This window comes from Apodemus sylvaticus, chromosome 22 (assembly GCF_947179515.1).
Source record: "Apodemus sylvaticus chromosome 22, mApoSyl1.1, whole genome shotgun sequence".
In the NCBI taxonomy this organism is placed as follows: Eukaryota; Metazoa; Chordata; class Mammalia; order Rodentia; family Muridae; genus Apodemus; species Apodemus sylvaticus.
The window spans coordinates 15,593,109-15,615,820 of record NC_067493.1 but is presented as its reverse complement, the minus strand read 5'-3'; the positions used below and the strand labels follow the sequence as shown (position 1 = coordinate 15,615,820).

Here is a 22,712-nt window from a genome sequence, read left to right as displayed (position 1 = left end):
GGACAGCCAGGGCTACACAGAGAAACCCTGTCTTGAAAAAAAACAAACCCAAAAAAAACCAAACAAACAAACAAAAAAAGATGGTTGACACAATGGCAGGTGCGTGTCGCTTCGAAGGGCAGCCACTGTCTCTCTAATGGTCATGGACATCCCCATTATGTGCTTGGCCTAGCCTGCTCTTCTCTCCTTTATTTTATTATTTAGTTTGTTTGTTTTGTTCTTTGGTTTTGATTTTTGTTTGTTTGTTTGTTTTTGTTTTTTGTTTTTTGAAACAGTGGTTCTCTGCATAGCCCTGGCTGTCCTGGAACTCACTCTGTAGACCAGACTGGCCTTGAACTCTGCCTCCCGAGTTCTGGAATTACAGGCATGCACCACCTGTACCTACACACACACACACACACACACACCCACACACACACCGCCACTGACCCCTCACCTCTGGTTCCAGATGCTCCTCTCACGCGCCTCAGCCTTCACTGGCTCACAATCTCCTAACAGAACGCCAGCGCCGCACATGACTAACAAGCCTAACAAATGATTGACAGCAATATTATTGTAATCATGTTGAACCATTACTAGGTTTTAACCACTTCTCTAGGCATTGTCTTTTTTTTTTAAGATTTATTTATTTTATGTATATGTGTATACTATCACTATCTTCAGACAAACCAGAAGAGGGCATTGGATCCCATTACAGATGGTTGTGGGCTATCATGTGGTTGCTGGGAATTGAACTCAGGACCTCTGGAAGTCAGTGCTCTTAACCGCTGAGCCATCTCTCCAGCCCCTAAGCATTGACTTTCAATCATTGTTCTAAAATTCTCTACTCAACACTATCAGAGGGAGATATAAGCCTTCTCCAGGCGGAATAGAACTACCAACATCCAGGCCAAGCTGAGTTTAGATGTGTGCATTTGCTCTCTCTCTCTCTCTCTCTCTCTCTCTCTCTCTCTCTCTCTCTCTCTCTCTGTGTGTGTGTGTGTGTGTGTGTGTGTACATATGCGTCTGTGTGTCTGTATATGTGTACATAGGTGTGTATATGCATGTGTGTGTGCATGTATATGCATGTGTTTGTCTGAATCCTTGTGGGTATGTGTCTCTGTATTACAGACAGTAGTGAGAGGAAGAAATGTTAGACTACCAAACCAGGTAGATGGACTCTCTGTGCTGACATGTCCTCAAACAACAGCCACACAGGAACCCATTCCATGTGGTTTCCAAGTCTCGCCTGGTGACAGAGTTGGTGGTCTTGTATTAAAAACTGGAAGCAGGTTTGATTATCAAGGTTCCACAAATCAGATCCAAGGAGAATGAGGTGACTGACTATTTCCTTGTGGGAAGGATAGAGCTTAGAGACTCATGGTCACAATTGTCCCCTCTTTGGACACAAAGGATTTAGAGCCTGCAGCCAGCTACACAGGGAGATCCTATCTAAAGAAAGGAGAACTGAAACCTATTACTTCCCCCAACCCCTTTTCTCTACAGATCTGGGATCTGGAGACCCATGGCTGCTGCTGTTCGGTCTCTTCCAAAGCCAGTGGCATCAAGGGAGAACTCACAGCCTGCCTCTATCTCCCCGGACCTAGAGCCCTGTGTGTGGCCACGGGTACCCTGGCTTTCCTTCACCTGAAAGTGGGGTAGGGGACTGTCCGTCATCTGAGCTTTGCATGTGTGATGTTCTAGACGGTTCTAGAGAGTCCCAGTGGTGTGGTCAGTATTCTACTCAACCCTCGGGTCACAGGCTCTGAAACTGCAGCCCTTGGCTGCTGGCCTTCAGCTTATATTTGATGAGGCTCTTTCAATGCTCCTTCTAGTGACACCAGAGTAACCAGTACTATCCAGAAAGTGACTTCCAGAAGTGTCTGTCCCACTCACTCGCCTTAATCCTACAATACATAATGATTCATTATACCTGGATCCAATATATCATCATATATGTATGGATCTGGAGCAGAAACCACATCCAAAGGCAGAAGCTAAACAGAAGGAGATCTAGGGCGTGGCATTCCCACGGGGCTGTTGCCTCTGCCATTTGCCATGCCTCAGACCCATGTATTTGAATGGTTGACTCACACAGAATGGCCCCATCAGGAGGTGTGACCTTGTTGATATAGGTGTGGCCTTGTTGGAGGAAGTAGGGTGGGCTTTGAGGTCTCCCAAACTCAAACTACACCCAGTGAGCTAGTCTCCTTCTGGTGGTCTGTGGAAAACATCTGCCTTCAGATCAAGATGTAGAACTCTTGGTGCTCCTCCAGCGCCATGCCTGACTGGCTACTGCCATGCTTCCCGAAATGACGATAGTGGACCAAACCTCTGAACCTGTAAGCCAGCCCCAATTAAATGCTGTCCTTTATAAGAGTTGGCTTGGTCATGGTGTCCCTTCACAACAATGGAACCCTAACCAAGGCACACCCCTTCCCCCATTCATAAAGCAAACTAGCCATGTAGGGCAGCACTTGCTAAAGTGATGGGGACCCCCGAGTAGATTCTCTTCCCCAGTACTATAATGCTATAATGTGTTGGGAACAGAGTCTCCCCAGTTTCACATGCATTCTAGTTTCCTTGACAACCCCACACCCTACCCCAAGCCCCAGCTATAGCATCATTGCCTTTTTGGCCAAGAATCCAGTAGCCACCTGCCTTCTCTTCCACTTCTGCCCTCCCTGGGCATAAATCTGGTCTTATGTTCCCAGAGAGGACTCTGCACATCAGTATCAGTTGGCTCTGGGCACCTTGGCTGTCTCTGCCCTGCCTGAACGGAGGCTTCTAGTCTTATGGTAACATCAGGTGTACAGAGGTCACCTAGTTTAAGCCTTTATAGATGCATAATTAGAGATCCAGAAGCTGGGAATGGATTGTCATGGTGCATGGGAGCCTCTGGAAGAAGGCAGGCTTCTGGCTTCTTTCTGCATGCACCCGCCTGCTTAAATGAATCAAAAAGGAGAGGAAAGCCTTGGGTACACACAGAAATCCACCCCCCCTGGGGGAAAAAAACCCTAAAATTGGAAACTATAAAATGTAAGTAAAAGACTAGTACAGTAAGAAAGGAAAAGAAGAAAAAGCCCAGACAAAGCAATATGAGACAAAGAACCTCCAAAGATGCACTGAGTTTGTTATGTGTTGGCCATGTTATGTGTTTGTTATGAGTTGTCATGGGCCCTGGCCTTAAGAGTGGTTCATATGGGCTAGAGAGATGGCTCAGCAGTTAAGAGCACTGATCTTCTTCCAGAGGTCCTGAGTTCAATTCCCAGCAACCACATGGGAATGAGTTCAAGTCCCATTACAACCATCTATTATGGGCATCCAGTGCCCTCTTCTGGTGTGTCTGAAGACAGTGACAGTGTGCCCACATACATGAAATGAATAAATAAATCTTTAATAAAAAAAAAAAAGAGTGGTTCATATGCCAAGTGAGACTCCATTAGAGCAAACGAAAGTTTCATTTGGGAGTGGTTACCAAGGGAGACAGCTTCTGGGTTAGGGATGAGAGCGTGCATCCACCTCCACCCTCAGCTCTGGGATCACAGTCCCTGTGCGTGCTGCCATGGTCGCTCTGAGCTCACATGACACTGGTCCTGCTGTGTGTAGGAGGCCTTGTATCTTGGATGTTCTCCATCCTCTCTGCCTCTTAAAATCTTTCTGCCCCCTCTTCCTCAGGATTCCTTGAGCTGTGAGTGGAGGAGATTGATGGAGATATCCCCTTCGGGAGTGCTCCACGGTCCAGCTGTGGGCCTCTGTGTGCGTTCTCATCTATTGCAAGAGGAGGCTTCGCTGATGGTGGCTGAGCAAGACGCTGATCTTGTTCATATATTAGAGAACATGTGTGTGTGTGTGTGTGTGTATGATATATGTAGCAGAATGCCATTAGCAGTAATTTCACTGCTATCTTCCTTTAGTAGAGTGGTAGTATTTGGTTTCACCTGGGTCCCTGGCCTATCTGGTCTCAGTTTCTTGGCCAAAGCAGTGTTGGAAATGGATTCAATCTCATTCAGTGTTTTGAGCTTTTAGGGAATTTCTATATGTGCCAGTGTGTGTGTCTCTATGTCTATATGTGCCAATGTGTGTGTGTCTGTGTCTATATGTGCCAATCAATGCCTGTGTCTCTGTGTCTGTATGTGCCAATGTGTGTGTCTGTGTCTACATGTGTCAATGTGTGTGTCTCTGTGTCTATATGTGCCAATGTGTGTGTCTCTGTCTATATGTGCCAATGTGTGTGTCTCTGTGTCTATATGTGCCAATGTGTGTGTGTGTGTGTCTGTGTCTATATGTGCCAATGTGTGTGTCTCTGTGTCTATATGTGCCAATGTGTGTGTCTCTGTGTCTATATGTGCCAATGTGTATGTCTCTGCATCTATATGTGCCAATGTGTGTGTCTCTGTCTATATGTGCCAATGTGTGTGTCTCTGTCTATATGTGCCAATGTGTGTCTCTGTGTCTATATGTGCCAATGTGTGTGTCTCTGTGTCTATATGTGCCAATGTGTGTGTCTCTGCATCTATATGTGCCAATGTGCGTGTCTCTGTCTATATGTGCCAATGTGTGTGTCTCTGTCTATATGTGCCAATGTGTGTCTCTGTGTCTATATGTGCCAATGTGTGTGTCTCTATGTCTATATGTGCCAATGTGTGTGTCTCTGTCTATATGTGCCAATGTGTGTGTCTCTGTCTATATGTGCCAATGTGTGTGTCTCTGTCTATATGTGCCAATGTGTATGTCTCTGCATCTATATGTGCCAATGTGTGTGTCTCTGTCTATATGTGCCAATGTGTATGTCTCTGCATCTATATGTGCCAGTGTGTATCTCTGTCTATATGTGCCAATGTGTATGTCTCTGCATCTATATGTGCCAGTGTGTATCTCTGTCTATATGTGCCAATGTGTGTGTCTCTGTCTATATGTGCCAATGTGTGTCTCTGTGTCTATATGTGCCAATGTGTGTGTCTCTATGTCTATATGTGCCAATGTGTGTGTCTCTGTCTATATGTGCCAATGTGTGTGTCTCTGTCTATATGTGCCAATGTGTGTGTCTCTGTCTATATGTGCCAATGTGTATGTCTCTGCATCTATATGTGCCAGTGTGTATCTCTGTCTATATGTGCCAATGTGTATGTCTCTGCATCTATATGTGCCAGTGTGTATCTCTGTCTATATGTGCCAATGTGTGTGTCTCTGTCTATATGGGCCAATGTGTGTCACTGCATCTATATGTGCCAATGTGTGTCTCTATATGTGCCAATGTGTGTCTCTGTCTATATGTTCCAATGTGTGTGTCTCTGCATCTATATGTACCTCTTGTGCTTTTTCTTTGGCTCTTTATTTTTCCATTTGTTCATTATTCATTGTTTTCCTCTTATTAAAGTTTATTTGTTTTGGTTTTTATCATATTTAAATTTGTTTATTTTTTTAGATGCCTGTTTGTTTTCTAATGAAAGCACAGGGTAGGATATGGATTTGGGTGGGTGGGGTGGTGGAGAGGACCTGGCAGGAGCCAGGGCAGGAGGAACCAGAATATGGTGCATGAAAAAAATCAATCAATTAATCAATCAAACCAAGAAACAAACAAACAAAAAACACATAAGGATCGGGAGAGAGGATTGAACAATTAAGATCACTTACTGCCCTTGCGAGGGGACTCAGGTTCAGTGTCTGGCACCCATATGGTCTTGGCGGCTCACAACTATCCATAAATCCAGTTCCAGGGGAACCTATGTAGTCTTCTGACTTCTGCAGACATGAGGCACCATGCAGTACCCATACATACATGCGACCAAAATAGTCATGCACATAAATAATCAAGCAAGAATGAGACAAAAGGAAATGTACTTCCTGGTGCCCTTTCCCACAGCCTGCCCTAGAGGCCCAAAGGCAATGGACTAAGCCATGCCCTTCTGTGGAAAAGGAATTCTCCCCCACCCTGCGAGCATGAGTGATGGGTGCTTCTCATATGCTTTGAGAGCTGTAAGGCGTTCTGCAATCCAAAAGCATGGACCTCACTCATTCCAGCCAGCCTAGAATCAAACCCAGGTCCCCTGGAAGAGAAGCCAGTGCTCTTAATCTCCCCAGCCCTGTGTGGCCCACTCTTTATCCCCTGGTATTCCTCCTGGCTATACAACATACATTCCTCCTCCTCACCACAGTTTCTGCCAGTGTTAACCAGTATACATGGCCCAAGACAAGGATGCAGAAAATCCTTAGAGTGACCGTCATGGCCTCAGTGTTACAGATACTTTTTCACAATGGTGTCTGGCTTCCTAAGCCCCAAATAGGACCTCTGTCCTCCCCATGTCTTCTCTTGGTTTGTGAACATAGGCACGGGCAGGCATTTCTTAATCCATTTTCTGTGCTCAGAGATCAAACTGCATGTTAGGAATTCATTTCAAAGGGCCTGGAGATGGCTCAACAGAACATACTGCAGAAAGGATTCCAGTTTGATATTTATTTATTTATTTATTTATTTATTAAGATTTATTTATTTTATTTATATGAGCACACTGTGGCCATCTTCATACACACCAGAAGAGGGCACTGGATCCCATTATAGATGGTTCGGAGCAACCATGTAATTGCTGGGATTTGAACTCAGGACCTCTGGAAGAACAATCACTGCTCTTAACTGCTGAGCCATCTCTCCAGCCCCTCCAGTTCAATTTCTTTTTTTTTTAAATATTTATTTATTATATGTAAGTACACTGTAGGTGTCAGATCTCTTTATGGATGGTTGTGAGCCACCATGTGGATGCTGGGATTTGAACTCATGACCTTTGGAAGAGCAGTCAGTGCTCTTACCCGCTGAGCCATCTCTCCAGCCCCTCCAGTTCAATTTCTAATGCTCACATCAGGCAACTCACAACTGCCTGTGACTGTAGTTCTAGAAGGCCTGACCCCTCTGGCCCTTACCGGCCCCTATACTCACGTGCATAAACCCACACACAGAAACACATATACACATAATTTGAAATATTCTTTAAATTAACTTCAAGGAAAAGTGAGCACATTTTACAGTACTCGACCTCGTTCTTGGCCACCCGCTCCCTTTCTAATCTCAGTGAAGCCATGCGGCCAGCTAGAACGGCCTGGAAAACTCAAATAGAGGCTCGACTAAATGACTGGTACAGCCAGGCTCCTCTGAGATCTTGAGTGCTTCATTCAGGAGGCCAAGCCAGCCGGCTGGGAGGTGGAAGCTTCTGCCAATCAAAGCCCTGTTTGTTCTGCATGATGGAGTTGTGTAGAACAAACAGCTCACCTGATTGATTCCTTTTGGAACGCAGTGACTGGAAATTCTGTTCCATGGCAGACGCAGTCTCAATCTCTAGTACTAACAATTAGGCGCTAGATCGTGTCCCCTGTCTTAGCCCACCCCATCCCGGCTGTCACTCAGGCGCTGTGCAACCCAAAGTTACCTAACCCTTGTTTGCAAGGCCTAAGTTCCTCCCCCAGCATAAAAAGGATCAGACCAGCAGCCGAGCCCAGAGGTTTTTCTCCTTTCCCTTGGTTCCTCCTTTCTTTGGACTTCCTGCCTCCTCCTGCCTACACCAGACCCCACCATCACCTCTGAAAGCCCGGGAACAGGCCGCTCCTTTTTTATTATTTTTTTCAATTTCTTTATTACTATATGTGAGTACACTGTAGCTGTCTTCAGACACTCCAGAAGAGGCCATCGGATCTCATTATAGATGGTTGTGAGCCACCATGTGGTTGCTGGGATTTGAACTCAGGACCTTCGGGAGAACAGTCAGTGCTCTTAACTGCTGAGCCATCTCCCATAGAGCCTTGTCTGAACATTGTATTTGAGACTGCAGATTGGTGGGAGACTCTGCCGTTCTCCTGTGACTGAGCTTGAGGATTCAGTGCAGAAGAACAACTAAGAGGGAGGTGTCAGGAAGACCACACATTGAATTAATGCTCCGTCTTACCTCCACTGCATGTGGACATTTGTGAGGGGTTGAATTTTGCAGATGAGGAAATGAGGCCAAGGGGCTCAAGTGACTGTTGAGTGCTGGCTTCCCAGAGGCAGAGTATGGACCAGGCTCCGATTGCTCTGCCGTGCCCTCTGCACCTGGGATACCCCCGGGAGTCACAGCACAGGGCCTGCTGAGATCTGCTTGCCCTCATCCCTGCAGTAATGGAGAAGTGCTACCTTTTGAACAGAAGGATTCATAGGATACTCATTTATGTTTGTTTGGGAGGTGATCTAAGTTCTCATCACTCTAGATTATTCTATGAGCCATCAAATCACACTCCCCCTGCCCTTACAAGATGCATGGCTGCCTGTGGTGGCACTCACCTGTGATCCAATTATTGCTCAGGAGACAGAATCAGAAGGATCTTGAGTTGAGGACAACCTTAGCTCCAGGAGACCCTGTCTCAATCAATCAATCAATCATCAATCAATCAATCAATCGGAGGTGCATGCTCTCCATTTCCTTCTTTAGTAGTCATTACACCTCATCATGTGCCAGTCACTTGCGTTCTGAGTGTGTCTTATCGTATGTCAATCACTTGTACTATTCTGAGAAGATGCACACATATCTTTTCCTATTTAATCCCCGTATCTATGTGAAGAAACACCACAACCAAAGCAAGTGGGGAAGGGAAGGGTTTATTTGGCTTATGCTTCCAAATCACTGCTTATTATTGAAGGAATCAGGACAGGAACACTAACAGGGCAGGAACCTGGATGCAGGAACTGACGTAGAGATCATGCATTGGTGCTGGGAACCGGCTTGCTCCACATAGCGTGCTCAGCTTGCTTTTTATATAGCATCCAATACTACCAGCCCAGGGATGGCTCCACCCACTCTTGGCTGGACCCTCCCCCATCAATGTCCAAAAGGCTTGCCCACAACCAGATCTTACAGAGGCATTTTCTCAATTGACTCTTTCTCCTCTCTGATGACTGTAGCCTGTGTCAACTTGACATAAAAACCAGCCACCATGCCCTGTTATAATCCTGTAAAACAGGTATCACTACCCCCATATTGCAGATTAGAGAGTGGGATCTTAAGCAGTTAGACAAATTCCCCAGGGTCCCAGATCCATCATGTGAGCCCAAAGCCTTTCCTGCTGGCCGCTGTGTAACGGAGCAGCCAACAACCTCCCTCCTAGAATATCCTGACAAGCAGTCACCACAGGTGTCCATTGTCTCTGTTTTTCAAGAGCAAGACCTGTCCCAGAGCCCCACCTGGAGCGTTCCCACCAAGAGCCCGTGGTGTGCTGCAGGTACAACCCAGTCTTCAGGCATGTAGTCAGCTGCTGCGAAGCCTCCGTAAGTATCCACTCCCCATACCTTAGCAACGACATGTTTGTGAGGCAGCCTGGCCTCTCCATCTTCCCATTAAAGCCAAGCGGTGTATTCTGTTCCTAGAAATCAGTGGTGGGGTGGACATTCAGTTCTGCCCTGTTAATGACTCTGTATTGTTTGGACAATCTTTGCTTAGAGTCAAGTGGAAGGGTTCCCCCAGTGTCTCCCAGTATGAGCTATTTGTAAGGAACATCCATTCTGAGAGTATTATATCCTTGTGATTACCTTGTATGTTGTAAAGCAAAATAGGTCCCATTAACTGGTTGAAACACTACTCCACTGTCTGCTCTCAAGAGGACCTTGAGAACAGGCTAAGAAACCCTCCCTGGAGTGGGGACTGACTTCAGCCACCAAGACAGAGGATATTGGACTCCCTAGAGGAGAACCCTCATTCAAAGGCTGCTCAAGGGTTGAGCCTGGAAGAAAGGAATCAGCTGAGTGGAGGGAGACCGTAGGACTGGAACTGTAGATGGCACAGGAAATGGCTCACTGTCACAGCTTTGAATAAAATATCCAATGTAACGTCTAGGTCCAAGGGTTTATTTTAGTTCATGTTCCGAATTACGGTCTACTTGTTGCCACCAGGAAGTCAACAGGGCCGAAGCTACAGACAACTAGTCACACTGCATCTACAGTCCAGAAGCACCAACTGAGGTCACACTGCATCCTACAGCCCAGAAGTGTGAGCTCAGGTCACACTGCATCCACAGCCCAGAAGTGTGAGCTCAGGTCACACTGCATCCATTGTCCAGAAGCATGACCCTAGGTCACACTGCATCCTACAGCCCAGAAGTGTGAACTTAGCTCTTCATTCATTCTAGGACTAGTGCAAGGACCTGTGCCTCCCACACTCAGGAGGGGTCTTCCTGCCTCAGTTCACCCAAGCTTAAGAAAATCCCTGCTGAGCATGCCCGAAGGTCAGCCTGATCTAGAGAAGCCCCCGCTAAGATGCCCCCTCCCTAATGAGTTTAGATTTTTGTCAAGTTGATGCTTAACACTCTCATACCCACCAACACCTTGATTCTGGACTTTGAACCTCCAGACTGTGAAACAAAACATTTCTGTTGTTTAAGAGATCTGGTCATGACAATTTCCTATGGCTCTGCTAGCCAATGAATACATTCAAGGAAGCCATCTTGTGTGTTACAGACAGTTTCTAGGTAAACTTTTATTTTTAAGATTTATTTATTTTCATTTAATGCATTTGGATGTTTGGCTTGCCTGTGTGCATGTATACCATGTTATTGTGCTGTCTGCGGAGGCCACACGAGGGCGCTGAATCCCACAGAACTGGAGTTACAGATGGTTATGAGCTGCCATGTGGGTGCTTGGGACTGGATCCCTGGTCCTCAGAGCCATCTCTCTGGCTGTCCTAAGCTGTCATCTTTAATATTTATGTTACCAGACTTGTAAAAGCAAATTTCCTTAGATTCAATAGTCATTATCCCTAAGCCATCTTTCTTTCAACTTTGTACAGGTGGTGAAAGTTTGGGACTGTGAAACGGGAAGGCAGGTGTCGGAATTTATCGGCACTCATGGCAGTGCTGGCGTCACCTGTCTGACCTTTGACTCCAGCGGAAGAAGGTGTGCCTTTCTCTCATACCATGAACCTTTCAAGAGGGTGACCTGAGTCATGTCATCCTAGTGGGACGATCTGTTTCCTAGGCTTGTGACTGGGGGAAGAGATGGCTGTCTGAAAATATGGAGCTACAACAACGGACACTGTCTGCACACCCTTCAGCACGGCAAGTGAGGCGGGGACACCAACGAGTGGTCCCCATAAAGTGCAGATACACAACTGAGCATTTATCATAAATGGGAAATGAATCAGGATGCTGCCTCACAGGCGCATAGCATCTCCCTGCTTCCTTTCTCTCTATTTCATGATATTTAATGTTTCTGGACTTAACATTTCATGGGGATACAACCACACAAATTAAATGCGAGTCTCTTATTATAAATTTCCTCACCTAGGGCTGGAGAGATGGCTCCGCAGTTAAGAACACTGAGGACCTGGGTTCAAATCCCAGCACCCACATGGGCAGCTCACGACTGTAACTCTAAGGTCTGACAGCCTCAAGCAGACATACATGCAGGCAAACACCACTGCACATAAAATAAAGACAAATAATATTTATATATAAACACACACACACACACACACACACATTCTCACCTACCCACTCATTCATTTGCTATGTGTGCTCTTTGGAGAAAAAAAAATTCCCTGATTCTGGTCTGTAAATTGCCAACAGAGCATATTAGAAGCATATTCTTCAACTCTTAAAACAAAATAAATAATGTCAAGGTGAAAGAAACATGAAGTTAAATTCATGAGCCTCATCCCCGAACCTGCTTTGACCATCTGTCCATTCACTCACCCTGTGTCCCATGCTCCTGGGTCCTATCAGAGAAGCCACGCCTCTTCCTGTAGCTGATCAAGGGTGGAATCAGACAGGAAAGGTGGCCACAAATGAAGGGTGCTTTTGGCCCCGGGGAACTAAAAATAGAAGACGAAGAAGTCTGTTCCACTACATTAGGACAACCCATGAGAGCTGAAGAGTTAGTAAAGAGATTGCTTAACATCAGATGATAATGTATTCCTAGATGAAAATCAAAGTGAAGTCTGTGACTGTACCTACATGGAGGTGAACCGAAATAGGTGAGTTCCGTTGAGCCTGGGACTGTGTTAATCAGCTTTCAGTCACTCTAGGGGGTGGGAAGGGGTGGGGGAGTGCCTCAGAGCAACAAGGGAGGGGAAGCATATTTTGGCTCATGGTTTCTGAGGTCTCAGCCTGTGGCAAAGTGAGGACATCATGGTAGAGGGGCAATGGCAGAGGAGAGAAAATCAGGTCACGAGGAAAAGAGAGAGAGACCCAAACGCCGAGGACTGGACCCAGCTTTCAAAGGCATGCACATTCTTGGTGGCCCACGTCCTCCGACCAAGGCCCGTATTTTTTCCCCTCTTTTAAAGATTTACTTATTTATTCTCTGTATGTATGTCTGCCTACATGAGTTTACATGTGTGCAGGAGTCCAGGAGGTCAGAGAGTATAAGATACCCTGGCACTGGAGTTACAGTCGGGATCCAGCTGATAAGGGTGCTGGATAGCCAAAAACCGAATCCTCTGCAAGAACAGTCAGTGCTCTTAACTGCTGAGCCCCTAGACCCTAGCTCTTAGCAGCACAGTCAGCTGTGGATCCATCAGCCAGCTCACCCATAGGAGAAGTTAGGACCCTTCAATCCACCCGACACCAGACGGAAACTAAAGCTTCAGCATCTTAACTGTTTGGCGGTCTGATGGTCATAATGACAGTGAAGGGAATTTTCCAACATGAAATGTGTTGAAATATTTTGAGGGATCCTGGATGCTTCCTGGAGATAATTTAGGCAACTAGGCTCTGCCAGAGTGATGGAAATCTCTGCACATTGGGATAACTGTTTAGAAAGCCATCTCCCCACCGAGTGATTCATTAACTAAAAACAAAATAACAAAAACAAAACTTCAGCAGGGCTGGCGCGTGGGCCCAGCAGTGAGGAAACACTGGGACTCAGGTTCAGTTCCCAGCACCACATAGTGCTCACGGCGATCTGTAACTTCAGATCCAGGGATCTGACACCCTCTCCTGGACTCCTCAGGCACCAGGCAAACAGTCCATATTCATCATCATCATCATAACAACAATAACAACAACAATAATTTTAAAATGTCAAAGTAACAAATCACAGAGTGGAGCAAATAACTTCAACCACCATAAATCCAAGAGCAAAAATACAGGAACTCCTCCCTCAAGAGTCTGTAAGAGAGTGAAGCAATCCTTAGGCTATTTCTGTGAGTAGCCTTGCCTGGGTAGCTCAGACATGCTCTGAAGATCAAGTAAATCCCCCAGTCCACTCTCCTCCACCCACCTCCCCACCCCTGCCCTCCCCCTGCTTGCCCCAAGGTAGGTGCTCACAGAAGATCTGTAGACCTCAGAAATGATGGGGTGGCCTGTTTCCGGATCCAGATGCTTTAAAGACTGACCCTGATTTGTCAAATGGCATTTCCCGTCGTCCTCCATAAGCATTAGAAAGGCTTTTCATTTATCCTGTGGACGAGGCAGGGTTAAACCGCAACGTTAATAACAAACGGAAGCTGACGTGTTAAAAATGCATCACTTTGTTGTTGTCTCAGGTGCGTCATAGCTGTTGGATGGGACCGAAGAATAAATGTATATTTTGTAAGTGCAGTGTAACAAACGAAGCCATTTCAGAACCCCTCCTCTCCAGCTGCCTCTCCTCGGTCGGTCTCATTGTTTAGATGTATTTGTGTTGTTTTTTTTAATTGTGCGGAGGTGCGGGGGGGGGGGGGCGGGAGGGGATATGCATGTGAGTGCAGATGTCCACCGCATTTCTTCTGAAAGATTGTCCTCTCAGTGTCTTCTCAAAGTTCCCCTTGAGAAGATGTACCGCTAAGAGAGCAGCCGCGGCCTGTGGGTTTCTGGGAGCCTGAGGTGGTGCCTGCCCGGGTGCAGGTCTTGAGTTCTATTAATGACTCACACTTTGCTGCTTCCCCACCCACAGCTCCTACTCGGCCCCTCCTGCTCCTGCCCAGCCTACATGCAAAGACACAAGTTCCGAGGGGAACCGCGGGGGGTGGGGTGGGGGTGGGACTGGAAGTCTTTTCTTTCTTCCTTGCTCCGGGCCTAGAGTGTCTCCAATCAGAAAGAGGAAATAAAAGCCACCCATAAACATCTCTGCAGACAAGAAATCCCTCTTTATGGAGGGGATTAGGAGACAGAAGTTTAAAGTACCGCCCCCAAAACTAAGTTTTAAATCTACCTGTGACATTTTATCACCCCGCTTGCTCTGCTGGGTGGGCCTGGATTTCCAAACGTCTTTAAACTCTGTCCGTTCTTCTCCTTACTCGTTTCAAAGTTCACTATATTTCATAGCCTGAGCCTTGCATCCTGAGTGTGATTTGAGGGATGACTACCTGGGAAATTTCAGCATTGAATCTGTCCTTTGGTATTACAGCCTCGCAGGCTGATGGCGTCGGTTTAGCCCATGAAACAGCTCTGGGTCTTATTACGAAGGCAAAGCTATGCGGTGGATCCAAGAGAAGTTTGTCAGATGACATATGATTTGCTGAAATGCAATCACCCAGACGTCAGGAGAGGATTGCTTTTTATTCCTACTGCCACTTGGGGAATTCGCTTTGACATTTCAAAAATCTACATCGGTGGTGGGGTGAGGGGTAGGGTTATGAAATGTGCCAACACCTTCTCTCTGACGTCGCGAATGTGTTGGCAGCTCATTTTATGGTTTGCACAATGGGTCCTGTTTGGCTTTGTATACAGGACATACCTCGTGATTTCCATCATTTCCGGAAGCCTCAGCCCCACTGGCAGGATGACCTGGTGAGCCCCGGCCTCCCGTCTGGCCCACCGTAGCACACAGTGACGATCTCCTTCAGTCAAAAGGCTCCCCTGCATTTTCTGAGCCTGCCACGCATGCTCCGTTTCCCTGAAGCCTCTGTTATGGATGGCCAGACTGCTGCCTGAGTAGAACAGGGTCTAGGCAGCTGCCTTCTCTCTGAAGAGGTGACGGCTCCATGTTCAAGTTGAGGTGTGAGGTCAGTGGGGGCAGAGTTCAAGTTGTGCTCCTTGAGTCCCGGCTGGAGAGTGCCCAAGGGCAGGAAGCTCAAGGTGAGGAGGGCGTGGTTGGTGAGCCAAAATGTATTTGTGATGTCATAACATTCCTGACTCTCTGTGGCTTGTTAGAGAGGCCCAATGCTTGTTAGGGATCAGAACGTCCCCAGCTCCCTACAGTTTCCCAGGGATGAATGATTTCCTTCAAACTGTTTACACGCCAAGGCATTAAGACAAAAGTACAGAAAATAAGGCCACCCCGCCCAGCCGGTCGCCATAGTTCCAGTTATTATGTGCCCTACAAATATTCCAGAAGGCACTCGTCACTAGAATCCAAAACCATTGTCTTAGGCCTGCCATTGCCGCCCTAAAACACCACAACCAAAGAAACTTAGTGGGAAGGAAGGGGTTTATTCGAATAGTCCCCGCTTCCACTTCACAGTTCATCACCAAAGGAAATCAAGACTCCCATCTCAAAGCAGGAGCCTGGAGGAGCTGATGCAGAAGTCGTGGAGGTTTGCTGCTTACTGGCCTGCTCCTCATGGCTTGCTCAGCCTGCTTTCTCATAGAACCCAGGATCATCAGCCCAAGAACAGCCCCAGGCACAATGGACTGGGCCCTCCTAGATCAATCAATCACTAATTAAGAAAATGCCTTACCCAGGTCAGCCAGTGTTACACAGAGAAACCCTGTCTCAAAAAAGACCAAATAAATAAATAAATAAATAAATAAATAAAAATTAAAAAAAATTATAATGCCTTACAGGCTTGCCTACAGCCTGATCTTTTAGAAGCATTTTTATTAACTGAGGGTTCCTCTCCTCTGATTACTCCAGTTTGTATCAAGTTGATATAAAATTAACCAGTAGCCAGTCCTCATCTGACCTCCTCTGTGGTCTGGAAGACCTTGTCCAGTGCCCATTTTATAATAATTACCCAGTAATCTGTTCTCATTCATTCAGCACCTACTAAGTGCCTCTTTGGACCAAATATGTGTTGTTTATGGAATTCCAATAACAATAAGCAAGCTCTGACACGGCCTGGCTTTCTTCAGAGTTTGCAGTTTCGTAAAGCAGCAAGGGAAATGACAAAGTTATATACAAGGTTTCCCCAGGGAGTCACAGCCTTTGGCTATCACACTTAGATCAGCGCATATACATTAAGTATTCCAGCACGCACGCATATACACATGCACTTAGTAGGCAGGCAGAGAAGAGACAAATGGATTCTTGAGAAGCTCACAGACAGGTGAAGAGATAAGCATCGGAGGAAACAGGAAGTATGAAACTAACAAACGAAGATAATCAACCACGAAGGGAGAACCGACAGCTTTGTTGTAGCAGAGTCCAAAGATCACTAGAGATTTTTTAGGAAGGGAAAGGATAATCTTCGCGCAGAACAGGAGCAGATGCTTGAGCACAGTGCGGAGGCACAGGAGCCTGTTGTCTGGAAGGACTGTGGAGAGTCTGATTGGCTAGCATATTAGAAGTAGGAGGAGCCGGGCAGTGGTGGCGCATGCCTTTAATTCCAGCACTTGGGAGGCAGAGGCAGGCAGATTTCTGAGTTCGAGGCCAGCCTGGTCTACAGAGTGGGTTCCAGGACAGCCAGGGCTACACAGAGAAACCCTGTCTTGAAAAACCAAAAAAAATTAAAAAAAAAAAAAAAAGTAGGAGGGAGGATATGCTAATGAGTTGTAACAGAGCTTAAACTATAGAATTCACTGTCCCCTGGTTCCAGGTCCTGTGGTAAGGTTCTGGTGAGGACTCCCTTTCTGGCCTACAGATAGAAAGCTAGCCACTGTCAACATTTCTAAAGCCGTGTGACCTTTAACACAGTTCCTCGGTAATTTTGTTACTGTTATGAATCATAATTTAAATATCTGAAGTGTAACCCTGTGAGTCATTTGATACCCACCCCCATAAGGGTCACGACCCACAGGATGAGAATCACTGGGTTGGATTTTGACATGTGAATTTTGGGGACTCAAACATGCAGACCAAGAATGGGAAAGAAAACATTCTATCTGGCAGGAGAGGATTATGGGAAGGAGATATCCATCAGTCCGTGCTTTTCCAATAGTCTCGCAATATAATGCAAGAGCAGACAGACACTCTGTCAATTCAAGCCAAGTCCTCAAGGGATGCTCTGTGGCAAACACATGAGGACAAGGTTAGGCTATTTTAATTTGGCAAGGAGAGAGAGAGAAGAGATCGTCATTACATAGTAAGTACCCACATGAGAAATATAAAATGCCCATAGCCAGGGGCCGCTGCAGTCCTCTGAGGCTCAGGTCTCCACACATCATCGGGTTCTTGTCTCCAGCAGAGGCACCTGGGCAAAGCGCCTCCTTTTGAGAGGAGTGCATAGCTTCAATTCCCATCCACAGTTGTGCCTCAGTGGAGGGCGAGTGGGTTCACTCTACTCGCCTATGCGGGTTTCTGGCTGGTGGGAACCGGTCGAGGCTAGGCTCGGTTCTTTCTCTCAAATACGAGCTTCATTCAAAATAAACTTCTAGATTCCTTGGCTCTACTCTGATTGGATCGTAACTAACACAACCCAATTATTTTAATCTCCATTATGCCGTGTGGCTGGTTATCTGTACCCGGGTACCAAGTGTCTACCTCTCTGGATCTTCCCTGGTCTGGCTCTCTCCCAGAATTCCTTTGGTTTCCGGATGTTCCACCTTCCATTTCCTTCCATAGGCCATAGGCTTTTTAATTGACAGGCGATGCAGCCATACAATACATAGACATTCTTTCTCCAGACACCTCCTTAGACCGTAGCTTAGGTCCCTGCTGCCTACATGTGGCATGAGCGAGAAAAGCTTATTAGTAACCTGCTTGCTGGCAGGATGGCAAAGCGAGGAAGGACATAATGGTTCCCTTAGAAAGCTAGCCTCGAGAGGTGATAACCAAACAGGGAATGTTGCAACACAGAAATCGCCATACAGAGAGGTTCTCAGATGAAGAGGTAGAGGTCCCAGAGAACCCCTCTGCATCTGCTCTTAGGGATCAAATTATCCCCAAATTTGGGACTTATCCTAATTTGGGATCATCCCTTAATGTGCATCCCTACGTGTATCTTCCACCCACCGCCAAGCCTTCTCCCCCAGCTCAGCCCAGGCAGCACCCCCTCAATGTCTCATCCAACTGGAAGTTCTCAGACCGTCCCCAGCCTCCACGTCCTCTGGTGGCCCGTGACCCACAGACTTGGGCTCTGGTTTCTCAGCTCTGTCTTTCTTTCTTAGAACCAGGGACACAAGGAGGACATTCTCTGTGTGGTTCAGTGCCCACCTTTTCTTCTGGCCACGTCCAGTTACGATGGAGAGATAATAGTTTGGAATGTCATCTCAGGCCACATGTACTGCAAGCTGAACACCCCCAGGCCCATCGATGGCCAGGACCATAGAGAAGGTAGGTAAGGGGCAGGTTCACAACCTCTGTACACAGAATGTGTTATAGGAGTCTCCATTCTGGACCATGACCTGTTTGGGAGGGACTGGCCTTGTGTCTTGTCTGTTGTTCCCTCCTTCCAGTCTCTGCCATGTGTTATGTCTGTCCTTGTCCCTGCCCCCTGCCCCCTAGGCTGGGCAAGAGCTCACCCAAAAGCCCATCCCCCATGGTCCATCCCCCATGTCTGGGCATCTATTCCCAGAAGTCTATCTCAGTATCTTTTTTGTTTTTTAAGATTTATTTATTTATTATATCTAAGTACACTGTAGCTATCTTCAGACATACCAGAAGAGGGCATCAGATCTCATTACAGATGGTTGTGAGCCGCCGTGTGGTTGCTGGGATTTGAACTCAGGACCTTCAGAAGAGCAGTCATTGCTCTTAACCGCTGAGCAATCTCACCAGCCCGTTTCTCAGTATCTTTGAGGTCATTATGCTCCCAATCTGAAGGATGTTCCCACTGAGACCCCCGGCTATGCTGGAACCCCTTAACTCTCCCACTTTTTCTCTCTATCACCATCCACTTGCCACACACATCTTACACCCAGCTCCTAAGCCTTCTCCCCCAGCAACCCCTCAATGTCTCATCCGATTGGAAGTTCTCTGTACCCCATCCTCCACCTCCTCTGGTGATCCACAGATCTCCAACCGAAAGAATAGAAAATACAGCCTAACTCCAGCCTTCTAAGGAGCCCCAAACACTTCACATTCCAGAGCCCACCCTTTGTTCAGAGCTAGGCAAAAGGTTCTTGAATAGGTGATCCTGGCCCGGTAAGGAAATGAGCTAAGCTTATCTTGCTTCTTTAAACTGCTTACGCCATTACCTATCCAGGAGTTCACACAGCTATAGACTCCAAGAAAATAGGAAACTAATTGGTCCACTAAGCTCGGGCTCCGATAATTTAAACTGATTGGCCTAAAAACTATGGAGTGGTACAAATTGATTGGTTCACATTTCACGGGCTCTCCATGCTAAGAAATGATTGGTTTGTGATTCGAGGGCTTTGTTGTAAACTTATAAAAGCTGTCGCAATTCGGCACTCAGGGTCCACAGTCCTCTACTCCTGCGCGGTGTACGGCTCTGGAATCCAGAATTCTGGAATAAAAGAAATCCTCATGTTATTGCATCGAGACCGTTTCTCGAGAGTGATTTCGGTGTTGCCTTCCGAGGTGTGGAGTGCTGGGGAGCCCTGGGTTTTTGGGGGTCTTACACAACCTCAATCCATCCTCACTACTTGAGTAGTCAATTGCAAAACTTCACCCCCACAACTGGCTTCATTTCTTCAGGGTCCTCTCTGCTAACGATCATGGTTTCATTCCTTTTTTTTTTGTCATCAAAACAATAATTGGGTGCCCAGCCCCATGCCTCGTCCAGTGCTAAGTAGACCGTGCACGGCGAACAAGGCCCAAGTTGAAATGTCTTCAGGTTTTACTGCCAGAAACGCAGGGCTGGGAAACTGGCTATAGCCTGTTGCCAAACAGGCTTCCTCCCTTCCCCCACTCACCTGGACAGGCCAAGCCCATGCTTCCCAAGCAGCAGCTGTCTGCTTTGGAGCCACAGGAAAGGAGCTAATACAGAACATAGGTTGTTTGGGCATTGAATTAGTAAGGTCTTTCATCTCCTGAGGCCCAAGCCACAAATCCTTAGCAAACCAGGAGAGGAGAGAGAAGATTAGATCCCTTGCTTTAGGCGTTTAAAAACAAAACACAAAAACTCTCAATCATTTAGTCAGAAAATACTTCAGGGTTTCCTTTCCTGTCAGCTTCTGATCCCCATTTCTCCTCTTGTTTAAAAAAATAGTATTCTCCGAAGCTACCTCTGAGAATAGCGAACTGTTTCTTTGTTTGTTGTTTTTAATCTTTTGGGAGGAAAGAGATGGCATTGGGTGCATTCCTGGAAGTTTAGTTTCTTTGCCATTAAAATGAAATTAAAGTCAAGGGCTTAGGATGTGAGGCTTCAGGAAGCAATTCTGATGCAAAACCCAGTTTGATTGCAGAAACATTACAGCTCCTTACTGAAGATGGTAAGCAGTCTCTTTTTGAGAATCCCTTTTGTTAAAGAAATACAAATCCTGCAGGGCAGTGGTGGCACACGCCTGTAATCCCAGCACTCTGGGAGGCAGAGGCAGGCGGATTTCTGAGTTTGAGGCCAGCCTGGTCTACAGAATGAGCTCCAGGACAGACAGGACTATACAGGAAAAAAAAAAAAAGAAAAAGAAAAAAAAGAAATACAAATCCAGTCATCACCACAGTAACACTTCCATAAGGCAGAATTTTCAGACACAGGTACACGTACAGGCACACGCGCACGCGCGCGCGGACACACACACACACACACATGCACTTGGCGTCTCCCATGCACACACACAAAAGTGCACAGAGGTGTGCATACCTTTCCTTGAAAGAGCAGCCTGGCTGATTCTTGACAGTCACAGTGAAGCCCAGTGGCCTTTTTCACCTGGGTGTGGTAAAGAGGGTGTTATCTCCCACGGAGAACACAATTCTCTTGTTTGGGGGGGGGGGGAAGGGCTTGCAAAACGGGATGGAGTGAAGTCTTTAGTCTGCTGACTCACTATCAGCTCCATTCTTCAGCCTAAAGGGCATGTTAATTCCGCATCTAAAAGACTTTGATTGTGAGAGAATCCAGGGGATGCCAACCCGGCCAAAGTTTAAGAAAGTCGACCCATCTGAGACAGAGGAAGTTTATATAGGAGAGCAATCAGCCCCCAGTCGACTGCTTACACTGACCCTGAGAGCTATGGTGTCTGCCTGCTTACATCAACAGGAACCTGACACAAGAATTAAACAGGTCCTTAACAGCTGCCGTGGGCTGAGCAACTTTCAGAGAGGCGCTTTGGGGTCGTCAATCCCTTCAGCCTTCACAGCGAGGTTATATAGGAGTCCCATCTGGTCTCCACTGTGAAGAAGAAGGTCATCTCTACTTGATAGATGGTCATAGCTGAGGTCTTGTAAGGGGGTGCACTCCTGAACCCCACATGGGTAAGAAAGAGGCTGGCACACCATTGTGCCTCTGTAGCCATCCCTGCGATAAACATCAGCAGACAGACAGAGAGGTCACATTTATGACCTCTCAAAGACCCACCCACTTCCTAATACTCTTATGTTGAATATCGGGGTGTAAGCATTCATTTATATGTAGCTGCCCACTTCCTCTCTGAAGCCCCCACCCAGGCTGGCTCAGGGAGGGTCAAGGAAGGATTGTGCTTTGCCCAGGTTCCCATCCCACAATATTCTTTATGGCTCTTGAGTTTCATTTACTAAGAGGCACCAGGGGATTAGGGATAGAGTCCCACACACTGGCAAATGAGGGAACTTAGGGATGTAGAGCTGGGCTGATTTATTTGGGAATTGCCAGTGTCCATCGAGTCCTGGTTTGATAGCTGCCTCCTCTACAGTGTCTTCTCTGCCTAGGCCATCTCCCGAGAGTCAGTGCAAACGCAGCCTGTGTGTGATACCACCCCTGGCTCTGTCCCCTCCGGAACACACCAGCAGCATTTGGTCGGTTGCTTGGGAGTTTTCGTTAGCTTAGTTTGGGTCTTATGCTTGACTTGTGGCCTTATCCATAAGATAAGTGTGTTATCCATATGGATAAGTTATCTATAAGACCAGGGTTGCCCTGCTAATTAAGGTCAAAGTCTACCATTGTCTGGGTTGCCTTCTGAGCTCTGTGCTAAATGGCAGACTTCTTTTACCGATTGGGCTTCTCCTCCTCTGACTTTGGGAGATCGAACAGTCCCCCATCCCCCATCCCCCCCCACATACCTCTACCTTCAGATTGTCACATAGCCTTGGTTAAGATTATAGATTCGACGTTCTCCAGATAAGAGCCCTTTCACCTAGCTCCAGAGACTCCCAACATGCCTTCCCATCTAAAGAGGTATCTCAATACTTTAACCTTCAACCAATGAACTTTACACACCCTGGAAGTTCCTACCCCCTTCCCCCAAACTATATAACCCTTGAATCACCCCAAGTAAAGTTGATGTGTCTCCCCGAAGCTTGTCCAAGTCTGTTGTCACTGCCATGCACACTCACAGGGCTTCTGAACACCCCACCCCTGACATCCCACCCCACCCCACCCCAGACATCCCACCCACCCCCAGTCCGTCATCTCTGCTCCATTTGCCCTCTTGAACCAATATTGGCTAACGAATCCTGGGGGTGGGTGGCATAAAGAGTCAAAGACATGCTTGGATGTAAATGAAAAATAAGCAAGATAGGTCTGGAACAAATCTTCCCACTTGCTTAAATGTGAATCTCCCCTTCCTGCAGCAGCCTCCCTCTGCATGGGTGAAGGTGTGTGCTTAAT

At 46.8% G+C, this 22,712-nt stretch overlaps 1 protein-coding gene across 1 annotated transcript in view; it reads left to right on the top strand.

The window, feature by feature from the left end:
* The window catches only part of LOC127673084 (WD repeat-containing protein 49-like), a 49,984-nt gene that overhangs the window by 9,054 nt on the left and 18,218 nt on the right, over nt 1-22,712 (top strand). Inside the window, exons 3-10 of the mRNA XM_052168638.1 lie at nt 1,486-1,637; nt 9,163-9,265; nt 10,779-10,885; nt 10,967-11,046; nt 11,909-11,963; nt 13,476-13,521; nt 14,641-14,700; nt 18,178-18,343. Of these exons, the coding sequence (XP_052024598.1) occupies nt 1,486-1,637; nt 9,163-9,265; nt 10,779-10,885; nt 10,967-11,046; nt 11,909-11,963; nt 13,476-13,521; nt 14,641-14,700; nt 18,178-18,343 (769 nt within the window). The remainder of the gene's footprint in view (nt 1-1,485; nt 1,638-9,162; nt 9,266-10,778; nt 10,886-10,966; nt 11,047-11,908; nt 11,964-13,475; nt 13,522-14,640; nt 14,701-18,177; nt 18,344-22,712) is intronic.